The following is a 25,238-nucleotide window of genomic DNA, read 5'->3' on the forward strand; positions in this document are numbered from 1 at the left end:
ACCCGATCCCGATATGAGACCCTTTTGCGATTCCTGCACTTTAACGATAATTCCCAAGCCCTCCAAAGAAATGACCCAAACTATGACCGACTTTATAAATTGAGACCCCTAATATCCCTTCTAAAAACTACCTTCCTAAATTCGTATACCCCTGACAAAAATGTTTCTATAGACGAGTCCCTTATGAGCTATAAGGGCCGTCTGTCTTTCCGCCAATTTATCCCCTCCAAGCGTGCCAAATATGGTATAAAATTATACAAAATGTGCGAAAGCACAACCGGTTACACGTGTGCCTTTCTCATTTACGAAGGGAGGGACCGCCAAATCAACCCCCCAAACTGCCCCCAGACAATTGGCATCCCTGGCAAAATTGTTTGGGAGCTAATGACCCCCTTCCTTGAGAAAGGCTATCACGTGTATACTGATAATTACTATACCAGTGTCCCCCTTTCTAAATCCCTCCACGCTGCAAACACAGGGGCCTGTGGAACAATCAGAAAAAACAGAGTTGGTCTACCCCCACAGTTGGTGTCTAAACGTGTGGAGAAGGGTGCGTCCTCCTCAATGGCAAGTGACCATCTTCTTGCCATAAAATGGAGAGACCGCAAGGATGTTTTCATGCTGACCACATTGCATGCGGACACCACTGTGACGGTCAGGGACAGGGGCGCCACCAGTGACAAACAGAAGCCGCTCTGTGTCGCAGACTACAATAAGTTCATGGGAGGTGTAGATTTGTCTGACCAGGTGCTTCAGCCTTATCTAGTGAAGCGAAAAACCAAAACCTGGTATAAAAAGGTAGCAATCTATCTCCTACAGGTTGCTACCTATAATAGCTTCATCCTCTATAGAAAATCTCAAGGACCGCTCTCTTTCCTCCAATACCAGGAGAAAATTATTGAGAGCCTCCTCTTTGACTCGGAGGCACAGGAGGAAGCCTTCGAGTCAGAGGATGTCCGGAGACTTTCCGAGCGTCATTTCATTCGCCCCATCCCTTCCACTCCCACCCAAAGGTATCCCCAAAAAAGATGCCGTGTTTGTAGAAAGCACGGCACAAGGAGCGATTCCCGGTACTTCTGCCCCATGTGCCCCTCCCAACCAGGCCTTTGCATCTCCCCCTGTTTTGAAACCTATCACACATCCCTCAATTATTAATTGGCATAAATAAATTACACCAAACTGTGTGGTAGCAGCTTTTTTTTTAATTTTGAAAATACTTTACTTTTATATTTCTGTTCAGTAATTTTTTTTTCTTGGACTAGTAATAAAGAGAAAATTTTCAGCAGTAAAACACATTTTACCCCATTTCACAATTAATTCCAGGACTTTATCATCACATACCAAACAATTATTCAGACGAAACCCAGTCCACATGCCCACGTCTTTAGACTCCAGAGTGTGGACCCCACTAACGTTCTTGAAAAGTCTCATCATTTGACAACTTTCCAGGACTTCATTACTCAAACATTTTTTTTACCAATTATTTTAGTTTGACTCATATTACCACTAGGTCTTACTACACAAAACTTTTCTTTGCATTTATCTTGGTATTATGGGCATGATCATTTTATTGGAGGATCCCCTAACAATGATGCTGTGCCATATTCAAACACTATGGGCTTTACTGCAGGGTTCTTGCCGAACCACCTGCATCGAACAATACTTTCAGAATTCTGTAACGGATTGGTCGTTTTGTGCACATAGCGGTTCCTACCTTGGCGGGCAGGAGCCTGTTATGATGTACCATGTCGCTTGGCACATTTGTCCCTCATATAGGGATTGATGGAGCTAAGAAGACATTGTACGACCAGTTATTTGGAAGATAAAGCTGTCCTTCCGGCCCTGCTGGTGTTCTGTCATCTTTGGCACACTCAGGTTTGCCACATAGTGGCTGCCAACTCCTCCACATTTGAACATTTTGCCCTTCCGTCCAATAAAGTTTATTCTTCCTTCTACAACTGTTTTGTTAGCAAGACCAAGTCCAGTAAATGTGTTTTTAGGGGCATGCCGCCCTTTTGTGAGTAATAATTCCTGGAAGGATTTTCTTGTTTGGTAGCACAATGTCTCTGTAAGCTTTGAATAGGTTCTGGGATTCCATCAGTTTTACCCTGAAGACCAAATGGTGCACCATCTATAATAGGCATCAGCTGCATAAAAAATGGTGTCAAACTACTCCCTACCTCTGTAAACAAATACATTACAGGGTATAACTTACAAAGACATTTATGGGGTTTTTCTGTTCTTGAAACCCAAAAGCTCTGCAAATTTGAGAATATATTCCAAATTCAGCCAAATTTGCTTTCAAAAATTCAAATATTGCTCCTTTCGTTCCAAGCTCTACCATGTGCCCGTACAGAGGTTTCTCGCCACATGTGGGGTATCGGCGCGCTCATAAGAAAGTGGGTAACAAAGTGTGAGCTCCAATTTTTGGAGCTACCTCTTGAAAAAGTGAGAAAATTGATGCTAAAGCAACATTTTTGCTAAAAAAATGAAAATTTTCAATATGACAACCTAATGTTAGCAAATTCTGTGAAGTACCTGTCAGTCCAAAATGCTCACTATACCCCTAGATAGAAGCCTTAAGGGGTCTAGTTTCCAAAATGGAGTCACTTGAGGGGGGTTTCTGCTGTTTAGGTACCTTAGGGGACCTGTAAATGTAACATGGTGCCCGCAATCTGTTTCTGCCAAATTTGCTTTCAAAAATTCAAATATTGCTCCTTTCGTTCCAAGCTCTACCATGTGCCCGTACAGAGGTTTCTCGCCACATGTGGGGTATCGGCGCGCTCATAAGAAAGTGGGTAACAAAGTGTGAGCTCCAATTTTTGGAGCTACCTCTTGAAAAAGTGAGAAAATTGATGCTAAAGCAACATTTTTGCTAAAAAAATGAAAATTTTCAATATGACAACCTAATGTTAGCAAATTCTGTGAAGTACCTGTCAGTCCAAAATGCTCACTATACCCCTAGATAGAAGCCTTAAGGGGTCTAGTTTCCAAAATGGAGTCACTTGAGGGGGGTTTCTGCTGTTTAGGTACCTTAGGGGACCTGTAAATGTAACATGGTGCCCGCAATCTGTTTCTGCCAAATTTGCTTTTAAAAATTCAAATATTGCTCCTTTCGTTCCAAGCTCTACCATGTGCCCGTACAGAGGTTTCTCGCCACATGTGGGGTATCGGCGCGCTCATAAGAAAGTGGGTAACAAAGTGTGAGCTCCAATTTTTGGAGCTACCTCTTGAAAAAGTGAGAAAATTGATGCTAAAGCAACATTTTTGCTAAAAAAATGAAAATTTTCAATATGACAACCTAATGTTAGCAAATTCTGTGAAGTACCTGTCAGTCCAAAATGCTCACTATACCCCTAGATAGAAGCCTTAAGGGGTCTAGTTTCCAAAATGGAGTCACTTGAGGGGGGTTTCTGCTGTTTAGGTACCTTAGGGGACCTGTAAATGTAACATGGTGCCCGCAATCTGTTTCTGCCAAATTTGCTTTCAAAAATTCAAATATTGCTCCTTTCGTTCCAAGCTCTACCATGTGCCCGTACAGAGGTTTCTCGCCACATGTGGGGTATCGGCGCGCTCATAAGAAAGTGGGTAACAAAGTGTGAGCTCCAATTTTTGGAGCTACCTCTTGAAAAAGTGAGAAAATTGATGCTAAAGCAACATTTTTGGGTAAAATGTTATTTTTTTTTTTTTTCATTCCACATTACTTTAGTTCATGTGAGGCACCTGAAGGGTTAATAAACTTCTTTGATGTGGTTTTGAGTACCTTGAGGGGTGCAGATTTTAGAATGGGGTCACTTTTGGGTATTTTCTGTCATCTAGGCCTCTCAAAGTCACTTCAAATGTGATGTGGTCCCTAAAAAAATGGTTTTGTAAATTTTCTTGAAAAAATGGGAAATTGCTGATGAACTTTGACCCCTTATAACTTCCTAACCCCAAAAAATTTTGTTTCAAAAATTGTGATGATGTAAAGTAGACATGTGGGAAATGTTGTTTATTAACTATTTTGTGTGACATAACTCTCTGGTTTATGGGCATAAAAATTAAAAGTTTGAAAATTGCAAAATTTTAATTTTTTTTGTCACATTTCATATTTTTTCACAAAAAAAAAAAAAAAAATATCATCCTAAATTTACCTCTAACATGAAGTCCAATATGTCACGAAAAAACAATCTCAGAATCACCGGGATCCATTGAAGCGTTCCAGAGTTATAGCCTTATAAATGGACACTGGTCAAAATTGCAAAAAATGGCCTGGTCATTAAGTACAAAACTGGCTTCGTCCTAAAGGGGTTAAGGATCTCACCAGGGTTTATAAGGAACGCATAACATCGTGGTGGGAGGTCCAGTCTTTGGAGAGCTATCTAAAGGACAGGATAGTCCCACGGCATTTAAGGATTACACTGCAGCCTGGATTCCGACATAAAAATACGGATTTCATGAGCCTGTGGGAAAAGGAGGCGACTGAAAGCTCCCTTAGGCTCATGAGACTGTTATTAGAGGAAGAAAAAAAGAATCTCACTAGCTTGGAGGATTCTCTTAAGGAACATATTGATATCACCCGTAAGTTCACAAACGAGGTTGAGTTTGCAAACAAAGAGCTAGTTTTGCAGGGAGTAATTGAGAAGTTCCAATACAAACTAAAAGAAAAGAAACATAAATTTTATATAAGGGACCTCCAAGACTTTAAAGAGAATAGGGTTTATTTCCCTCCTAATAATCGTAATACCAGACATAGTGAGACTGACATCTCCTCAACGGATGCAGAGTTCTCTGACTCAGATACCAGGAACAATTCTTTTAGAGCCCCACAACAATATAAAAAACAGAGAGGAAGGGGAAGGTCCAACTACAGAGGAGCTTCACATAATTTTGGCAACAGGGGGGGTTTTTTAGACAACCAATATCACCTGAGGAGCAAGGGACAGCTCAACCCACAAGTGTAGGCGGGGCTCCTCAGGTGATAAACTTGTCTTCAAGATCCCTCACTGAGATGGATTTATCCATTTTGAACAAGGGCTTGTCTTTTGTGCCGACAACTGACTTTGATGAATTTGAGGCAATTAAGGATTTGCACCTTTTTGCAAGACGCCTCAAATGGAAGAAGTTTTTTGGTAGACAAACAGAGAAAACATCAGCTGAGCTTGGGATTCCAGAGGAACTTCTCCAGGATGTAAAACTACTTTTCCACCTTGGAGACACAAACCCGAATGATCTGGGCGAAGGCCCCTTCACTGGTCTAAAGAACAAGAGCATGAAGATGCCCCCAGTCATGACCGAGATTGACGCAATTGATATATTCGTCAATCTGGTCACTGAAGACATTAGAGACAACAGGGGGAGACATAGGGGTCATTATAATCTAACCAAGGCAGAAATATTCAGCCTGAAAAGTCTGGAGAATGATTCCAGTATCACCATAAAACCCTCTGACAAAGGGGGGAATGTGGTGATACTGGACTCCAGTGATTATAAGGATATTTGTTTGAATATCCTTCGGGATGAATCCTGCTATGCTATGCTGGACTCCAACCCACTTCAGGGATATAGGGAGGAGTTGAAGATCCTTTTGGAGGAGGCATTGGGGTCCAATTTAATTGATAAGAACGAGTTTGAGTATCTCTTGCCTGTCTTTCCGGTGGTGGCGACCTTCTATATTCTGCCCAAAATACATAAGGGCTTGAGCCCCTTGAAAGGTCGCCCCATTGTTTCGGGCATAGGTGGCCTAACGGAGAAACTCAGCGTGTATGTCGACAAAATGGCCAGCCCTCAATCTACATAGGCTGGGTTTATTTTACCCTATAATCGTGATGGCCTGGGTATAATGTGGGACAACCTGTGGGCCAACTCTTTGGGATTTCAATTGATTCTTCCAGTTTGTCTTGTAAGAGATTTTTACCTCTGATTGACTTATAGAGGTATACTGCTTATGGTTATTCGGCTCTCTGTGTGACCTGTTCGGGACAATCTTTGCTTTGATCCTCTGTTTTTAATCTCTAGTTTACAAAATATATCTCTCCTACCTGCTATGTGGATATTAGTGTCAATCTCAATTTTGATACACTGCCATGTATGGCCTTATGCCTACCATGCGGCGTTTTTCGCCAGCATGTGCTAAATATTGTGAACCGCCGCTCTGGATCTGTGAGGTCGCATCTTGGTTGCGATGGCAACGCGCCCTATCCCTTCAGTGCGAGCGGTTCTCCAGGATATGATGTCACTGGATTGGGCTACGTGCTCTTTCTGAGACACGGCGCCCGATGACGTGCACTTCCGGTTTCGGTATGCACGTCACTGAGCGTTATTGTGCCTTTGCGCATGCGCCGGGATATAAATGGAGCATGTTTCCGGGACGCCAGCGCGGCACTTTTCAAAAGGTTCACTATGATACACGCTGTGTGCGGTGAGTTTCTTGTCTATGGGGCATATAGATAGGCCCTTATAATACACTGCTCAGGGCTTATTTTATACACTTTGTCTTATTTTTTAGTATCTTGGGCATGACATTACTGCACTTTTGGAGACTTTTGAGGCAGTACCCAAGGCTTTTCACCCATACTCCCCTGATGATTGATCCCCAAGAAACGCGTTGGGAGTGAGTGTTTCTGACAGACTTATGGAGTTTCATTCCGTGGCATTCCTGTGGGATTTGAAGAGCTGATTGACGGCTCCCCTAGGAGACCTTAGTAATTTGGTACAGTCGCCCTGCCATCTCTTCAGGATCTGGTAAGAACGTTCCCTATAGGGGATTAAATGAGAAATACGTTTTTCTTGATCCTTAATGAAGCAGTTTTTGGGACACTATTGCTCGTCTTTGTGGCCTCTAGCATTTGGCAATAAGGAGGTATGTGTCTCTGTTTGTTGTTTTGATCATCTTCTGGGTATTCTATAGGAGGCTCCCTATTTGTTCGGAAGGTTGCCATCTTGTATTCCTATTACCTAGGGTGATCTGATTTGGGCTCGTCTATGTATGCCCTGTTATAGCACCGGTGTATACTGTGTGCTGGTTTTTGTTTTTACTCACTTGTGAGCTGCTGCTCATTTTTATATATATATATCTAATAAACGTTATTTTTTAGGTCTTGTTTATCCTATTGTTCACTGCTCCTCTTGGATTCAGCTATTTACACTATTGCTACTGTGGATCCCCAGGGCTCTTTGCTATTTTTGTATTCAATACCTTCGCTTAATGGCAGGTTTCCTTTCTACTGATTTAGACACTAGACAATGGGCCACGGAGGCTAGAGATGTATTTTCCGAAAAAAACCTTGTATTAAAGAGATATACACCCACCTTGAGTGGGGCATTTAAGGATCTCACCAGGGTTTATAAGGAACGCATAACATCGTGGTGGGAGGTCCAGTCTTTGGAGAGCTATCTAAAGGACAGGATAGTCCCACGGCATTTAAGGATTACACTGCAGCCTGGATTCCGACATAAAAATACGGATTTCATGAGCCTGTGGGAAAAGGAGGCGACTGAAAGCTCCCTTAGGCTCATGAGACTGTTATTAGAGGAAGAAAAAAAGAATCTCACTAGCTTGGAGGATTCTCTTAAGGAACATATTGATATCACCCGTAAGTTCACAAACGAGGTTGAGTTTGCAAACAAAGAGCTAGTTTTGCAGGGAGTAATTGAGAAGTTCCAATACAAACTAAAAGAAAAGAAACATAAATTTTATATAAGGGACCTCCAAGACTTTAAAGAGAATAGGGTTTATTTCCCTCCTAATAATCGTAATACCAGACATAGTGAGACTGACATCTCCTCAACGGATGCAGAGTTCTCTGACTCAGATACCAGGAACAATTCTTTTAGACCCCCACAACAATATAAAAAACAGAGAGGAAGGGGAAGGTCCAACTACAGAGGAGCTTCACATAATTTTGGCAACAGGGGGGGTTTTTTAGACAACCAATATCACCTGAGGAGCAAGGGACAGCTCAACCCACAAGTGTAGGCGGGGCTCCTCAGGTGATAAACTTGTCTTCAAGATCCCTCACTGAGATGGATTTATCCATTTTGAACAAGGGCTTGTCTTTTGTGCCGACAACTGACTTTGATGAATTTGAGGCAATTAAGGATTTGCACCTTTTTGCAAGACGCCTCAAATGGAAGAAGTTTTTTGGTAGACAAACAGAGAAAACATCAGCTGAGCTTGGGATTCCAGAGGAACTTCTCCAGGATGTAAAACTACTTTTCCACCTTGGAGACACAAACCCGAATGATCTGGGCGAAGGCCCCTTCACTGGTCTAAAGAACAAGAGCATGAAGATGCCCCCAGTCATGACCGAGATTGACGCAATTGATATATTCGTCAATCTGGTCACTGAAGACATTAGAGACAACAGGGGGAGACATAGGGGTCATTATAATCTAACCAAGGCAGAAATATTCAGCCTGAAAAGTCTGGAGAATGATTCCAGTATCACCATAAAACCCTCTGACAAAGGGGGGAATGTGGTGATACTGGACTCCAGTGATTATAAGGATATTTGTTTGAATATCCTTAGGGATGAATCCTGCTATGCTATGCTGGACTCCAACCCACTTCAGGGATATAGGGAGGAGTTGAAGATCCTTTTGGAGGAGGCATTGGGGTCCAATTTAATTGATAAGAACGAGTTTGAGTATCTCTTGCCTGTCTTTCCGGTGGTGGCGACCTTCTATATTCTGCCCAAAATACATAAGGGCTTGAGCCCCTTGAAAGGTCGCCCCATTGTTTCGGGCATAGGTGGCCTAACGGAGAAACTCAGCGTGTATGTCGACAAAATCTTGCGCCCCTTTGTGTTATCCCTGAATTCCTACCTCAGGGATACAACTGACTTTTTACGCAGGATAGAAGACATCTTCCTTGAGGAAGGGATGTTACTTTGCTCCATTGACGTGGAAGCTTTGTATTCATCGATCCCACATACGGCAGGAGTGGAGGCAGTCAGATACTTTCTGGGGTCGAGAGGTAGTCAATTCCGCCAGCATAATGACTTCGTTATAAAAGCTTTGGAGTTTTGTCTCACCAGGAACATCTTTACATTTGGAGGGAGGCTCTTTCACCAGCTCAGGGGGACTGCGATGGGGAGTTGTTGTGCCCCATCGTATGCCAACCTCCTCCTGGGCTGGTGGGAGGAGACTGTGGTGTTTGGTGGCCTTCTGGACACCGAGGACGTCGTCTTGTGGCTAAGATACATTGACGACGTCTTCGTGGTCTGGAAGGGCCAGATTGAGGGTTTCCACCATTTCATTGCCAAACTCAATGATAATACCATTGGCCTTAGATTTACCAGCGAGGTGGGCATAAACAGCCTGGCCTTCCTTGATGTGTGGGTGGAAAGAGGGACGGATGGCCGCCTCTTGACTACCACATTTAGGAAGGCGACGTCCTCTAATTCTTTACTTAGGTGGGAAAGTGCCCATCCTGTCCCACTGAAGAGAGGAATCCCGAAAGGGCAATTTGTAAGAATGAGGCGTAACTGCTCTGAGGAAGCAGGCTTCAAGGAACAGGCCCATGACCTAATGGGACGTTTAAGGGATAGAGGCTATCCTGAGGGCATTATCCATAAAGCGTATACTTCTGTTCACAATATGGATCGCACTAAGCTGTTGAACCCTAATGAGAGGAAAAAAGAGCCTGAAGACGTCCTGAGGTTCATCACGACCTACAATAATGGATCGAGTAGCCTCAGGGGGATTCTCTCAAGGCATTGGCATGTTTTGCAGATGGACCCCTTGATTGATAAACATTTGCTAGTGCAGCCGTCTGTCACTTATAGGAAGGCAAGATCCCTGGGTGACAGACTGGTGCATAGCCACTTCAGCGAGGGTGGGCCGGCGACGGCGGGGGGCGCAATTAGGGGCTGTTTCAAATGCCACGACTGTGTGAATTGCAGGTTCATTGAGGAGGGCAAGGAGTTTTCGGACCAAAAGAACAGTAGGAGTTTTCCCATAAGATCAATGATCACCTGTAAGTCAAAGGGGGTCATTTATAGGATGAAATGTGTATGTGGAAAACTCTATGTTGGGAAGACTATCAGGGAGCTGCGACGAAGAGTGGGGGAACACAAGAATGACATCCTCAAAAAGAATGACACCCCGGTCGCCCGACATATTAACAACTTCCATAATGGTGATCTGAGAAGTTTGAGAATCATGGGGATTGACCTCATTCATCCCCCGCCCAGGGGTGGAAACTGGGACAAAAAGGTACTCCAGAAGGAGTGCTATTGGATTTACAACCTTGACACGATGGCACCATTAGGTCTGAATGAGTCACTGTCCTTTACACCCTTCCTGTAGGAGCACTTTAGCATATAGGGTAAGTATAGGAGGGCGAGACGACGGCCGAGTGGGGGCACCATACTTGCGGGCTCTTATAGGGTGCCGACCCCCACATGATAGGTAGGGAGAGGATCTACAGTAGGGGTTTGCTAGCGGGCACCTTAGTTTCATCTGTTCCTGTCGTTTCATGTTGCGTCTGTTGCCCCTTTTGTTCTCCTACGTGGTCGCTGGCCAGCCCTCAATCTACATAGGCTGGGTTTATTTTACCCTATAATCGTGATGGCCTGGGTATAATGTGGGACAACCTGTGGGCCAACTCTTTGGGATTTCAATTGATTCTTCCAGTTTGTCTTGTAAGAGATTTTTACCTCTGATTGACTTATAGAGGTATACTGCTTATGGTTATTCGGCTCTCTGTGTGACCTGTTCGGGACAATCTTTGCTTTGATCCTCTGTTTTTAATCTCTAGTTTACAAAATATATCTCTCCTACCTGCTATGTGGATATTAGTGTCAATCTCAATTTTGATACACTGCCATGTATGGCCTTATGCCTACCATGCGGCGTTTTTCGCCAGCATGTGCTAAATATTGTGAACCGCCGCTCTGGATCTGTGAGGTCGCATCTTGGTTGCGATGGCAACGCGCCCTATCCCTTCAGTGCGAGCGGTTCTCCAGGATATGATGTCACTGGATTGGGCTACGTGCTCTTTCTGAGACACGGCGCCCGATGACGTGCACTTCCGGTTTCGGTATGCACGTCACTGAGCGTTATTGTGCCTTTGCGCATGCGCCGGGATATAAATGGAGCATGTTTCCGGGACGCCAGCGCGGCACTTTTCAAAAGGTTCACTATGATACACGCTGTGTGCGGTGAGTTTCTTGTCTATGGGGCATATAGATAGGCCCTTATAATACACTGCTCAGGGCTTATTTTATACACTTTGTCTTATTTTTTAGTATCTTGGGCATGACATTACTGCACTTTTGGAGACTTTTGAGGCAGTACCCAAGGCTTTTCACCCATACTCCCCTGATGATTGATCCCCAAGAAACGCGTTGGGAGTGAGTGTTTCTGACAGACTTATGGAGTTTCATTCCGTGGCATTCCTGTGGGATTTGAAGAGCTGATTGACGGCTCCCCTAGGAGACCTTAGTAATTTGGTACAGTCGCCCTGCCATCTCTTCAGGATCTGGTAAGAACGTTCCCTATAGGGGATTAAATGAGAAATACGTTTTTCTTGATCCTTAATGAAGCAGTTTTTGGGACACTATTGCTCGTCTTTGTGGCCTCTAGCATTTGGCAATAAGGAGGTATGTGTCTCTGTTTGTTGTTTTGATCATCTTCTGGGTATTCTATAGGAGGCTCCCTATTTGTTCGGAAGGTTGCCATCTTGTATTCCTATTACCTAGGGTGATCTGATTTGGGCTCGTCTATGTATGCCCTGTTATAGCACCGGTGTATACTGTGTGCTGGTTTTTGTTTTTACTCACTTGTGAGCTGCTGCTCATTTTTATATATATATATCTAATAAACGTTATTTTTTAGGTCTTGTTTATCCTATTGTTCACTGCTCCTCTTGGATTCAGCTATTTACATTACTGAGTTTTCAGCCAAGGGTCCAGGCGACGACTGGTAAGTAGAGCGGTTGTGGAGGACATTGCGAGTGCCGTTGTGGAACAGGGCACGAACAACCCTGCCGGAAACAGCAGCGCACGCAGTGTTACAAAGCAATTGGGGACCCGTACAGCACAGTCTGGAAAGTTCTCCATGCCCTAGCTGAACACACAGTAGCCCTGTTGCTTCAAAATGTGTCATCGTCACATTTTTTTTTAAGATGCTTTCGATTTCCCAATGCCTTGAATAGCATACATACCAATTTTCAGCCAATTCTGTCCACTGGGTCAGTCTGCACACGGCTCCAAAGACCTTAGGTTATTTTATGGCCACCTTGTACATGGAAAAAAAATGGTATTGGTGTCATCAGTGTTTTTGATTTAAGCGACATCTGCATTTGGTCCCTATTTGGTCAGTGTGTCATCGGCTTCATGTATACTTTGCATTGTTAAACAGCGCACAGGTGGCACACTATCCGTGTGCTGGACAGATTTTTTTTCAAAGACCCATAGATTTGTATTGGCGCTTTTCATCCATGGTACCTTAAAAAAAAAAAAAAAAAAAAAAAAAACAACAAAAACAAAAGACATGTCTCTGTAAGTTTTTGCACGGACACACGGTTTGCATAAAAGCATGGACATATGAATAGCTGTGTGTGTGTGTGTGTGTGTGTGTGTGTGTGTGTGTATATATATTACTGTAATTATAATTTATATGACAAAACACCTATAACTCGTACGTTGGGCAACACAGACGTCTGTGTGAGGTCTAAATGCTCTTTGGTGATGTTTTATTTATTTTTTTACTTCAATTTTATTTTCTTTTGTTTGTTTCAAAAAGGTAGTATACTTTAGGTCAGCAAAAAGGGAGACCATTAACAGCTCGCCAGTTCAAGGGAATAGAGGTGCGGTGCACAGATATCCTAGGACAACTACGGAAAAATTCAGCAGTCACAAATAGTTGGTTGACTTTTAAAACATAGCTGTTGTCCATTTAAAACAATTCCATAAAACATGTGTAGACAAAAAAAACCAAACCTCCATTTATACGTTTCAAGTAAAGGAAGACATGCTCTTCTGTGGCTTGTGGGCCATATCTGACTGTTAGGGCGGCGTCACACGGTACGATCTATCGTGCGATCGCACGAGCGATCATACCCGCCCCCGTCGTTTGTGCGTCACGGGCAATTAGTTACCCGAGGCGCACAAAGTCGTTAACTCCCTGTCACACGCACTTACCTCCCAGACGACGTCGCTGTGGGCGGCGAACATCCTCTTCCTGAAGGGGGAGGGACGTTCGGTGTCACAGCGACGGTCACACAGCGGCCGGCCAATAAAAGCGGAGGGGCGGAGATGAGCGGGACGTAACATCCCGCCCACCTCCTTCCTTCCGCATTGTTGGCGGGACTCAGATAAGCTGTGTTCGTAATTCCTGGGGTGTCACACGGAGCGATGTGTGAAGCCTCGGGAACGATGAACAACCGGAGCACAGAAGGAGGACCGACATTTTGAAAATGAACGACGTGTCAACGAGCAACGATAAGGTGAGTATTTTTGATCGTTCACAGTCGTTCGTAGCTGTCACACGCTACGATATGTCTAACAATGCCGGATGTGCGTCACTAACGACGTGACCCCGAAGACATATCGCCCGATATATCGTAGCGTGTAACGCCGCCCTTAATGTCTGTCCACAGGACTGGAAATTGTGGCATACCCCACCATGTGTCCAACGTGCTTGGTGTTTCGATTTCAATGGTGTCTCCATCATGGGTGCGTCATACTGTGTGGGGCAGTGGTGGTGCAAAATCACACAGTGTCACAATACATACATTACTAATTTATCTTTAATTGGCAAATCCCAAGTTTTGCCTTGGGAGGTAGTCATTATAGTAAATGAAAATGGTCGTCATCTTGTTGAGGTATGATGTCACTTAGAAAAAGAGTTAAATCCAATGTGTTTTAACAAATTCCGTGCAAACGTTGCAAAAAATGTCCCTTGTTGGATTCAGAGTCTTTTTGCCTACATTATGCTGCTCTCAGATGAAGTAGCAAAATCCTGCCGACAGATTCCTTTTAAGGATGCATGCCTATTAGTGCAATAGTCCTGGCTTCACTGGTCCGCACTACTGGGGCATTTTTACGATCTGTCCTATGACTACACTATTGTTCCATACTAAACTTTACTTACCATGGTGCATTAGTTAGGGTATTTCAATACTACACGGGTATGTGACCACATGAGAATCAAGTGACCCCAGCCTGAGGAACATTCAGGAATCAGTCATGGTGCCATAATTTGACTGTACAGAGAGGTAAAACGCTTTTGTACAGTATATAACACATGTTGACGGTCTTTTACTATCTGCATAGAATTGTATGGGGGTTTAGAGAAGAACGCCTTTCTGAAGTCAACTATGATAAGTCACGAGATTCTGAAGTCCAGGTCTGACATTATTATCTACAGATTGTGCGCTGCTAAGTCATTTAATCTCTTTATGTCTCATGGATTAGAAAGAAGGTTGAATACTCTTTGGAACAAGATAATTTCTAAGACTTGAATTATTTATCATTGCTGTGTGATCAAAATAAGCCAAGTTTTGTTTCCCCCCATGCCTGATCCTGTTCATTATCTATAGGTAAGCAAGGCTTGGAGGGTTCTTGCTGAAGACGAGATGTTGTGGTACCGTGTATGCCAACGGGAAGGACACCTGACTGACAGACAGGTTACAGCATGCTCGTCTTGGAAGGGGGCACTGAGAGAAAGACGCACTCGGGAGAGCCTGCTGAGGACGAACTGGAAGGTACTCGCCCCTCTCTGTGTGCACCATTCTGTAACAACATTACACGCTCAAAACAAATCTCTTGCTGAGCCGAACTGCTTACCCTGCTGATTTCACCGGAGTAAATAACTACTTTGTTGTTATCAGAAATGACTACATTTTCATTCACTTCATAGAGTTTGTTTTAACACTTAAAAGGAAATCTATCCAAATTTATGGAAAATGAGTATGGGTGTAAACGAAAACTTCTAAATAGGTAGAAAAGGCATAATTGCCAATAGATATGGAACGTTTTCAAACACTGGTAAGAATTTACCATCTCCTGCTGTTGGACATAATGAAGGTAAATCTGTAGGCTTGAATGGAGTCTATCAACCAATGGTGAACCTGCTCTATACTCATTAAAGGGGTGGTCTGGGGTCTAAAATGTCTTTTCTAAATATCTATCTTTACACCCTAACCCATTTTGTAATTAGCTGTATTATAAAATGTCATACATTTCTCCCTCTCTGGCTAATCTCTAAGTATTTTCTTTTTATTTTACTCCCTGTGACATTTCATTTGAGAAAAGACTCCAATAGGAAGTCAGGAGGCTGAGGTTGCACTCACTTCTCTGCAACTTAGGATGTCATCAGGGGTGGGTCGTCGCTGCAGTTAGTTACTACAGTTCCTTGCATCGCCGTCCTCTGAAAATGTCCTGGTACCATGGCGCTGACAGAAGCTGCAGGAGAGGTGAGTGCAGCGCCCGTACTCTGCTTCTGTCTAGAAAATAAAAGCAGTGAGTGACACCAGCGCCACCCCACAGCTTCTAGCACCACCGCCCTCTGATGACGATTCATTTGAGGACAGTGGTCAAAGCTGTGGGGCTGCACTGGTGTCACTCACTGCTTCTATCTCCACCCCCCGACAACATCTGATTTCATAGTTAGAAAATGCGGCGGCAGAGTGCCAGTGCTGCAGTCACCTCCCCCGCAGCTTCCCATAGGGTATTGTGTATAATGCAAATTAAAAATGTGCTTAAGGTGTAAAGATGGATATATTCTACATTTGGACTACTCATGTAAGGGCATTCCAAATACATATGGAGGGCCTCTCAATTCTTACCCGACAGATGATATCGGCACAGAGAAGGATCCAGCATGTCGGATTTCCAACAGCCGATGTTTTGTTCTCTGAGAGATAAGCAAGAGAAGTCTGGCTGTGGTTCTCTCATAGAGAACATTGCAAAGCCAAGCATTCCTGTGTATGGGGGATTTATGAGTGATAGATGTCGGCCGAATGTGAGGTTCATGGGACAGCTTTTACATGTCAGCAGTGTATCAGTGACTTCACTGAGATTGATTGCTATGATGACTTGCTCGGACTGTCCCACAGGGGAACAGGTATATTCCATGATAGGCCCTTATGAAGGAGTGAGTCTCCTATCCTCATATATGAGCACTGCTTGGCACAATACACTAGACTCACAATGTACAGACAAAGTCATTCAACTCTTCATTCATTTAAAAAACTATGCATTTTATGATTAGGTACATTTGTAAATAAGGGTAACATATTATTTATATGTAGCTGAACAATGGGCCCCAGAGTCAACAAATACATTTACCCACATACACAGCTTTGCAACATATATATTTGTAGAGACACATAGCTCTGCTACATTTACAGACACACTCCACTCTGCTACATGTACATTTACAGACATTCATAGCTCTACTACATGTACATTTACAGACACACTCCACTCTGCTACATGTACATTTACAGACATTCATAGCTCTACTACATGTACATTTACAGACATTCATAGCTCTACTACATGTACATTTACAGACACACTCCACTCTGCTACATGTACATTTACAGACATTCATAGCTCTACTACATGTACATTTACAGACATTCATAGCTCTACTACATGTACATTTACAGACACACTCCAGTCTGCTACATGTACATTTACAGACATTCATAGCTCTACTACATGTACATTTACAGACACACTCCACTCTGCTACATGTACATTTACAGACATTCATAGCTCTACTACATGTACATTTACAGACATTCATAGCTCTACTACATGTACATTTACAGACACACTCCAGTCTGCTACATGTACATTTACAGACATTCATAGCTCTACTACATGTACATTTACAGACACACTCCACTCTGCTACATGTACATTTACAGACATTCATAGCTCTACTACATGTACATTTACAGACATTCATAGCTCTACTGCATGTACATTTGCGCGCACATAAATACTATACATTACGACATCTTGCAGTGCCTGATGGGACCTGAACGGAGGCTGCAGGAGCTGAGCAGATGAAGGACTCTGCACCAGATTAAATCAAGGACCTTTTGAGGTCTTGTGATCAGTCACATGACCAGAGAGGTCCTTGAATTAATCCTTGAACTGCTCAGCTTGTGCATCCTCCAGGTCCTGAAAAGCTTTCTCCTCTGCTTTGCACGGATCACATAGTTCAGTGCAGAGCAAGAGGAGAAAAAACGCATCGGGAAGGATGCTGTTTCAGCGTTCTCCTCCATCACAGGATGGATGTATCCTTGACTATAAGGTGCACACACTTTTTAACAAGAGTTTTTCTTGTTAAAAAGTGTGTCTTATAGTGTCTTATAGTCCAAAAAATATGGTAATTCAGATTACTTCACTAAAATGAAAAATACAAATAAAACTTTACAAAATTACAAAACCCACATAAAAAATGTATAATATATTAAAAGACATAATCATTCCCAAGATACAATATGATGGCAATAAACATGTATTATACTCCATCTTCATTTCCTGAAGACCCCATGCTATATAATAGGCCTGAGAGAAAATGCAGCATGCCCAAGTTTTATTCTATTATTGGGTAGGATCACACTCTGCCATGCAAGTCAATGAGTGCATGGAAAACAGCGGACGGTACTCAGATGACATCTGAGTGCAGTTTGATTTAGGTACACTGACACAATAGAGAAGATGGAGCCTTTTAATTATCTCCATCTTTTCATCCGATGGAATCTGATCACGCTATGCTCACACTCTGATAAACTGTGATCCCAGTGTGATCAGTGTGTGATATGCATAAACGACTCAATTCTCTTAAGGTACCGTCACACTAAGCGACGCTCCAGCGATCCCACCAGTGATCTGACCTGGCAGGGATCGCTGGAGCGTCGCTACATGGTCGCTGGTGAGCTGTCAAACAGGGAGATCTCCACAGGGATCAGCCACCAGCGACCCGTGTAACGACGCTGTGCTTCGTAACCATAGTACACATCGGGTTACTAAGCAAAGCGCTTTGCTTATAGTTACCCGATGTGTACCTTGGCTACGTGTGCAGGGAGCCGGCTTCTGGAAGCTGCAGACGCTGGTAACCAAGGTAAATATCGGGTAACCAAGCAAAGCCTTTGCTTGGTTACCCAATGTGTACCTTGGTTACCAGTGTCCGCAGAAGCCGGCTCCCTGCTCCCTGCACATTCAGATCGTTGCTCTCTTGCTGTCAAACACAGTGATGTGTGCTTCACAGCGGGATAGCAACGACCAAAAATGGTCCAGGACATTCAGCAACGACCGGCGACCTCACAGCAGGGGCCAGGTCGTTGCTGGATGTCACACACAGCGACATCGCTAGCAAGATTGCTGTTGCGTCACAAAAAACGTGACTCAGCAGCGATGTCGCAAGCGATGTCGCTTAGTGAGATGTGGCCTTTAGATTAGAGAATTTATAATCATCTGGACAAGCCCTATCTCTAATTTATATGACCCCAGGAACCAAATTGCATCCCTATGGACTCAAAACGCCCCACAGATCTACGACTGCAGGTACCAGAATTAGAATTGTGGTGTGGTGTCCATCTGTACCAGGGCCGTTATCTGTGAGAGTTCAATGAGTCAGAATTGAATGGTGGAGCCATTAAGCTAACAGAATTAATCTTTTCCAATACAATAAATGTGTTCTCAACACTTAAGCGGGCTTTACACGCTACGATTTCGCTACAGCGATCTCGTTGGGGTCAAGGATTTTGTGACGCACATCCGGCCGCTGTAGCAATGTCGTAGCGTGTGACTCCTAGGAGCGATTTTGAATCGTTGCAAAAACGTCCAAAATCACTCTTTGTTGACATGGGGGTCCACTCCCAATTATTGCTGCTGTCGCAGGGGCGATGTTGTTCCTCGTTCCTGCGGCAGTGCACATCGCTGTGTGTGACGCCGCAGGAACGAGGATCATCTCCTTACCTGCCTCCAGCCACAATGCGGAAGGAAGGAGATGGGCGGGATGTTACGTCCCGCTCATCTCCGCCCCTCCGCTTTCATTGGGCGGTCTCTTAGTGACGTCACTGTGACGCCGGACGGACCGCCCCCTTCGAAAGGAGGCGGTACGCCGGTCACAGCGACGTCGCTATGCAGGTAAGTATGTGTGACGGGGGTGCCGGATTTTGTGCGTGACGGGCAGCGATATGCCCGTTTCGCACAAACGATGGGGGTGGGTCGCATGCTAGCGATATCGGGCCGGATATCGCAGCATATAAAGCCACCCTTAAGGCCCTGTCACACACAGAGATAAATCTTTGGCAGATCTGCGGTTGCAGTGAAATCATGGACATATTGTTCCATTTGTACACTGCCACAAACCTGGCACTGATTGTCCACAATTTCACTGCAACCACAGATCTGCAAAAGATTTATCTCGGTGTGTGACAGGGCCTTTATGTGGTAATGTGTTTCGCCTTCATTCATTCACAAATCAATTGATAAAAAACAAAAACATAAATATAACCGTCAACCCCTGGGTTTAACCATTATCATTAACCCATACTCAACAGGATACCTTTTTGTTGTTGCTTCTAAGACCCCTTTCACACTGTGTTCTTCTTCGTTCAGTGGTATCGTCAGGGCGTACGTCCGAACCTCCCGTAATACTGGATTCGGACGTATGCCAAGTCGGGCATGTACCCGTACTAGAGGTGAACACCCAGATGGACTATGATAGTGCAAGCAAAGTCAATGTGCTTTGTCGTGCACCATTATAGTCTGTCTGCACCATTATTGTCAATGGCCCCGTCGGTGCAGCCACCTGACTCTCATTTTGCTGGGGGTTCGAACATAAGCCCTGATGGGAACATGGAGCAGAACGCAGTGTGAAAGTGCACTAACAGAAAAACAGTTTGGATGTAACTGGGATTAAAACAAAAAAGATTTAAAATCATATGGCCCCAATTTATCATTGTCTTTGTGTTTTGTTTTCTGTCTAGTTTTTGTGTTTTTTGCCTTTTTTTTGTTTGAACCTAATTCTTTATTATATTTGTGACTTTGGAAAAGTCTTTTTTATATTATGAGTTTACCTTTTGTTTTTTTTGTTTTCTACTTTGTGGGCCAAGTCTTGCAATTCAATTCCAGATGTTTTAACTTCATTCATCAATTGCGATTTTTTTTTTTTTTTTTTTTTTTAAAGCTGCAAAATTTGGCGCAACCTCACTCTGGTTCCCTCCCCCTGATGTATTTTTGACTACAACAAAAGTTTGCCACAATTGGCAACCTTTGGCACCAAGCTGCAACTTTAGACATCAAAAGTCTCAAAAAGCAGTTCAAGTCAGGAAGAAAACCTATTTTTGAAGTTGTGCTAAATTCATGGCTCGCCTGCTCCATTTTTATGAATTTGATGACATAAACGGCAACTAATACTACAAAACAAAAAAGAAAAGTGACTGAAAAAAACTCAAGTAATGAATGTGTTAGACTATCAGATAAACCAATGTGTCTTTTGTAGAGATCTTCCTTCCTTTGATTCCTATTAGACCCCAGGTGTGTGGTGAACGGTAGCAGTGGGGATAGTTGTACTCCACTACTGTCCCTCTTTGGCCAACGATAAGACCCTAAAATGCAATCTTTACCTGCTGTATACAACCTTAACAACTCTAATGATATGTCACAATCCTTTCTCTGTGTCCAAGGGCGAGGGGATTGTAGGTCTTTCCATGATTGTAGATGCAGGTTCTGGAGCCCCCCATGTTGGGTAGCTGCTCTTTTTTAGAACGGTCCTCTATACCGCACTACTTATTGGCTTTGGTCTTCAGGAGACGCTGCGGTGTTTGACCTTCCCTCACTTCTTTTCAGGCTCTTTAGTGGGGTACTAGTCTTTGTCAGTCGTTATATCCACCCTCAGTAAATTGAGCACCAAGGTCCTTTTAACCTCATAACGACGGCCGTACGACTTAAAGCGGCGGCAAAACAGGGTACTTATTCTGTTCCGCCGCTTTAAAGCGGCGGCCCGAAAAAACCCTGTAGCGCCCCCCAGCGACCGAAAATCTCGGGGGTTTCAGCTACCGGGGGTAGCTGAGACCCCCCAGATTATGAATCGGGGTGTTTTTTTTGGACCCCGATCATGTGATCGGCGGTATACACCGTATACCGACGAACACATGAAAAAAAAAGAAATGGCCGGTAAAACTGATTTCTTTTTCATCTGACATGATCAAACATGTCAGATGAGAAAGAAATCTAACCCCCTAGTGCCCCCAAAGCCCCCGGTACCGGAGAGTCCCCCCACCCCCACCCCTACCCCCACCGGACATCCAAAATGGCGCCGAAGCGCACAGAAAACTGCCGCTGGCGCCGGCTCTGCAGTCATTTCCCTCCGATCTGAAATGATCAAACATTTCAGATCGGAGGGAAATGTCCTCCCCCTGACCCCTCCTCCGGTCCACCGGAGCCCTCTGGTCACCGGAGCCCCCTCCGGTTCTCCAGAGCCACCACCCCCCTCCCCCCTCCGGAGCGTGGAAGATGGCGGCGCACAGCGCGCGGCCGCTTTCATTCTGCTCTTTCTGCCGCATGTGACACGTCACATGCGGCAGAAAGGTGTCCCCAGGTCCCACTAGGTCACCCCCCGTCACCCCCCCCCAAGCCCCCGGTTATACGTTACCTGTCTGCCGCTCCGGGCCCGCGATCGCCGCCTCCTTCTTCAATGCTGGCGGCGCATGCGCAGACAGCGGCTGTCAGCTGGATCCCTGCAAGCAGGAATCCTGCTGACGTCGCTGATGCACAGGCTCCACTGTGGACCGGGGGAGGGTGAGTGCAGTGATCTGCAGCCACACTCCTCACATGGAGAGGCTGCTGTTCCAGAAAATGGGGGGTACGTTCTGTGAGCGTGCCCCTCATATTCTGGAATGAGGTTACTGCAGGTCACTCTGCCCTAGGTTGGACCGGGGCAGTGTGAGTGCAGTATTCTCAGATTACTGCACCCACACTGCTCATGGAGAGCTTGCTCTTCCAGAAAATGGGGGATACGTTCCCTGAACGTGCCCCCCATATTCTAGAAGATCCAGAGCCGGCGTGGGACCTCCAAAATGGATTACAGCGACCGGAATTTCTTTATTTTCAATAAATTGGTAAAAGAGGAATGTTTCGGGGAGTGTTTTTTCAAATAAATTTTTTTTTTGTCTTTTTTTTTTCTATTACTGACTGGGTTAGTGATGTCGGGTATCTGTTCAGATGCCGTGACATCACTAACCCCAGGGCTTGATGCCAGGTGACATTACAGCTGGTATCAACCCCATATATTACCCCGTCTGCCACCGCACCAGGGCGCGGGATGAGCTGGGGCGAAGCGCCAGGATTGGCGCATCTAATGGATGCGCCACTTCTGGGGCGGCTGCGGCCTGCTATTTTTAGGCTGGGAAGAGTCCAATAACCATGGCTCTTCCCACCCTGAGAATACCAGACCCCAGCTGTCCGCTTCACCTTGGCTGGTGATCTAATTTGGGGGGGACCCCACGTTTTTTTTTTTTTAAAAAACGCCTGGGGAGCCCTCCAAATTGATCACCAGCCAAGGTGAAGCTGTCAGCTGTGGTTTGCAGGCTACAGCTGTCTGCTTTACCCTAGCTGGCTATCAAAAATAGGGGGGACCCCACGTCGTTTATTTTAATTATTAATTTTTTGGGGGGCTAAATACAAGGCTAGGCACCCTTTAGTGCCACATGAAAGGCACTAAAGGGCGCCAGCTTAGAATATGCAGGGGGTGGGACGTTATATTTGTTTGACATCTATCCATTCATCCATTGTAGCATTTTACGCTGTGTGCCCACAATCAGGATTTGCAGCGTTTTGGGCGCAGAGTGTTTTCCCTGTGTCCATAACGCTGCGTTGTGCAGTAGAAGCACAGTGGAAGGAATTTTAGAAATCCCATGCCCACTGTGCTTCTTTTCTCCGCAGCATAAACCGACCTGTGGCGCAGCTTCCCGAGCCTCAGCATGTCAATTTATGCTGCGGAGATGAGTGTTCTCTGCAGGTAGCATAGAGCTCCACAGCGGCCTGAACCCAAATCGTGGGCTTGGGCAGCTGCGTTCTCCCGTGGACAACACTCACATCTCTGCAGGAGGCTGACACTGTGTACTAGATGCCGTGTCGCTGGATCATGGCCACATAGCCTAACAGTGAGACATTTGTTGCTACAGCAACATTTTTGTGAAGTACCTGTGGATTCAAAATGCTTACTATACTCCTGAATAAAATCCAGTTTCCAAAATGGGGTCACTTGTGGGGGTTTTCTGATGTATAGGTACCCAAGGGGCCCTGCTAATGTGCCATGGTGCGCGCAATTTATTTCAACTTTTCCAGAATTCAAACGGTACTCCTTCCATTCCAAGCCCTCCCATTTATCCAAACAGAGGTTTTTGGCCACATGTGGGGTATCCCTGTGCTCATAAGACATTGGATAACAACCTGTGGGGTCCACGGTTTGTTGTTGTCTCTTGAAAAAGTGAGAAATTTGATGCTAAAGCAACAGTTTTGTGAAAAAAATGAAAATTTTCAATATGGCAACCTAAGCTTATCAAATTCTGTGAAGTACTCGTGGATTCAAACTGCTCACTATACACCTTGATAAAAGCCTTGAGGTGTCTTGTTTCCAGAATGAAGTCACTTGTGGGGGACCGCCACTGTTTAGGCACCTCAGGGGCTCTCCAAATGCAACCTGGCGTCCGCTATTGATTCCAGCCAATTTTGCAGTCAAATGGCACTCCTTCCCTTCCGAGCCCTGCCATGCGCCCAAACAGTTGATTTCCACCACATATAAGGTATCGCCAAACTCAGGAGAAATTGCACAATAAATGTTATGCTGAATTTTTTCCTTTTACTCTTGTAAAAAAAAAAGCTACCTGGTTGAAATAACAATTTTGTGGTAAAATTTTATTTTTTTTTTTTCATGGCTCAACGTTATAAAATTCTGTGAAGCACCTGAGGGTTCAGGGTACTCACCAAACATCTAGATAAATTCCTTGAGGGGCCTAGTTTCCAAAATGGGGCCACTTGTGCGGGGTTTCTGCTGTTTAGGTACCTTAGGGGACCTCCAAATGCGACATGGTGCCCGCAATCTTTTTCAGCCAAATTTCCTTTCTAAAATTCAAATATTGCTCCTTTCGTTCCAAGCCCTCCCATTTTTCCAAACAAAGGTTTCAGACCACATGTGAGGTATCACCGCGCTCATAAAAAAGTGGTTAACAAACCTTGAGGTCAAATTTTTGGAATTACCTCTTGAAAAAGTGAGAAAATTGATGCTAAAGCAACATTTTTGAGAAAATTATTAAAATTTTCAATATGACAACGTAACGTTAACAAAATCTGTGAAGTACCTGTGGATCTAAAATGCTCACTATACCCCTAGATAGAAGCCTTGAGGGGTCTAGTTTCCAAAATGGTGTCACTTGTGAGGGATTTCTTCTGTTTAGGTACCTTAGCGGACCTGTAAATGCAACATGGTGCTCGCAATCTATTTCAGCCAAATTTGCTTTCCAAAATTCAAATATTGCTCCTTCTGTTCCGAGCCCTCCCATTTGTCCAAACAGAGGTTTCTGACCACATGTGGGGTATCGGCGCGCTCATAAGAAAGTGGGGAACAAGTTTTGAGGTCCATTTTGTTGTGTTATTTCTTCTAAAAGTGAATAAATTTGGGTTAGAGCAACATTTTTAGGTAAAATTTAATTTTTGCTTTTTTTCATTCCACATTGCTTTTGTTCATGTGAAGCACCTGAAGGGTTAATAAACTTCTTGAATGTGGTTTTGAGTACTTTGGGGGGTGCAGTTTTTAGAATGGTGTCACTTTTGGGTATTTTCTGTCATCTAGGCCTATTGAAGTCACTTCAAATGTGATGTGGTCCCTAAAAAACTGGTTTTGTAAATTTTGATGTAAAAATGAGAAATTGCTGATAAACTTTGAACCCCTCTAACTTCCTAACGAAAAAAATTTTGTTTCCAAAATTGTGCTGATGTAAAGTAGACATGTGGCAAATGTTATTTATTAACTATTTTGTGTCACAGAAATCTCTGGTTTAACGGTATAAATATTCAAAAGTTGAAAATTGCTAAATTTTCAAAATTTTTGCCAATATTCAATTTTTTTCATAAATAAACACAAAAAATATTGTCCTAAATTTGGTACTAACATGAAGTCCAATATGTGACGAAAAAACAGTCTCAGAATCACCGGGATCCGTTGAAGCGTTCCAGAGTTATAACCTCATGAAGTGACACTGGTCAGAATTGCAAAATTTG

At 44.1% G+C, this 25,238-nt stretch overlaps 1 protein-coding gene across 1 annotated transcript in view; it reads left to right on the forward strand.

Annotated features, from left to right (window-relative positions):
* Positions 1-25,238, forward strand: part of FBXW8 (F-box and WD repeat domain containing 8) — a 202,099-nt gene that overhangs the window by 64,855 nt on the left and 112,006 nt on the right. Inside the window, 1 exon segment of the mRNA XM_075324830.1 lies at positions 14,528-14,692. Coding sequence (XP_075180945.1) covers positions 14,528-14,692 — 165 coding nt within the window.

Source organism: Anomaloglossus baeobatrachus, chromosome 1, assembly GCF_048569485.1.
Source record: "Anomaloglossus baeobatrachus isolate aAnoBae1 chromosome 1, aAnoBae1.hap1, whole genome shotgun sequence".
In the NCBI taxonomy this organism is placed as follows: domain Eukaryota; kingdom Metazoa; phylum Chordata; class Amphibia; order Anura; family Aromobatidae; genus Anomaloglossus; species Anomaloglossus baeobatrachus.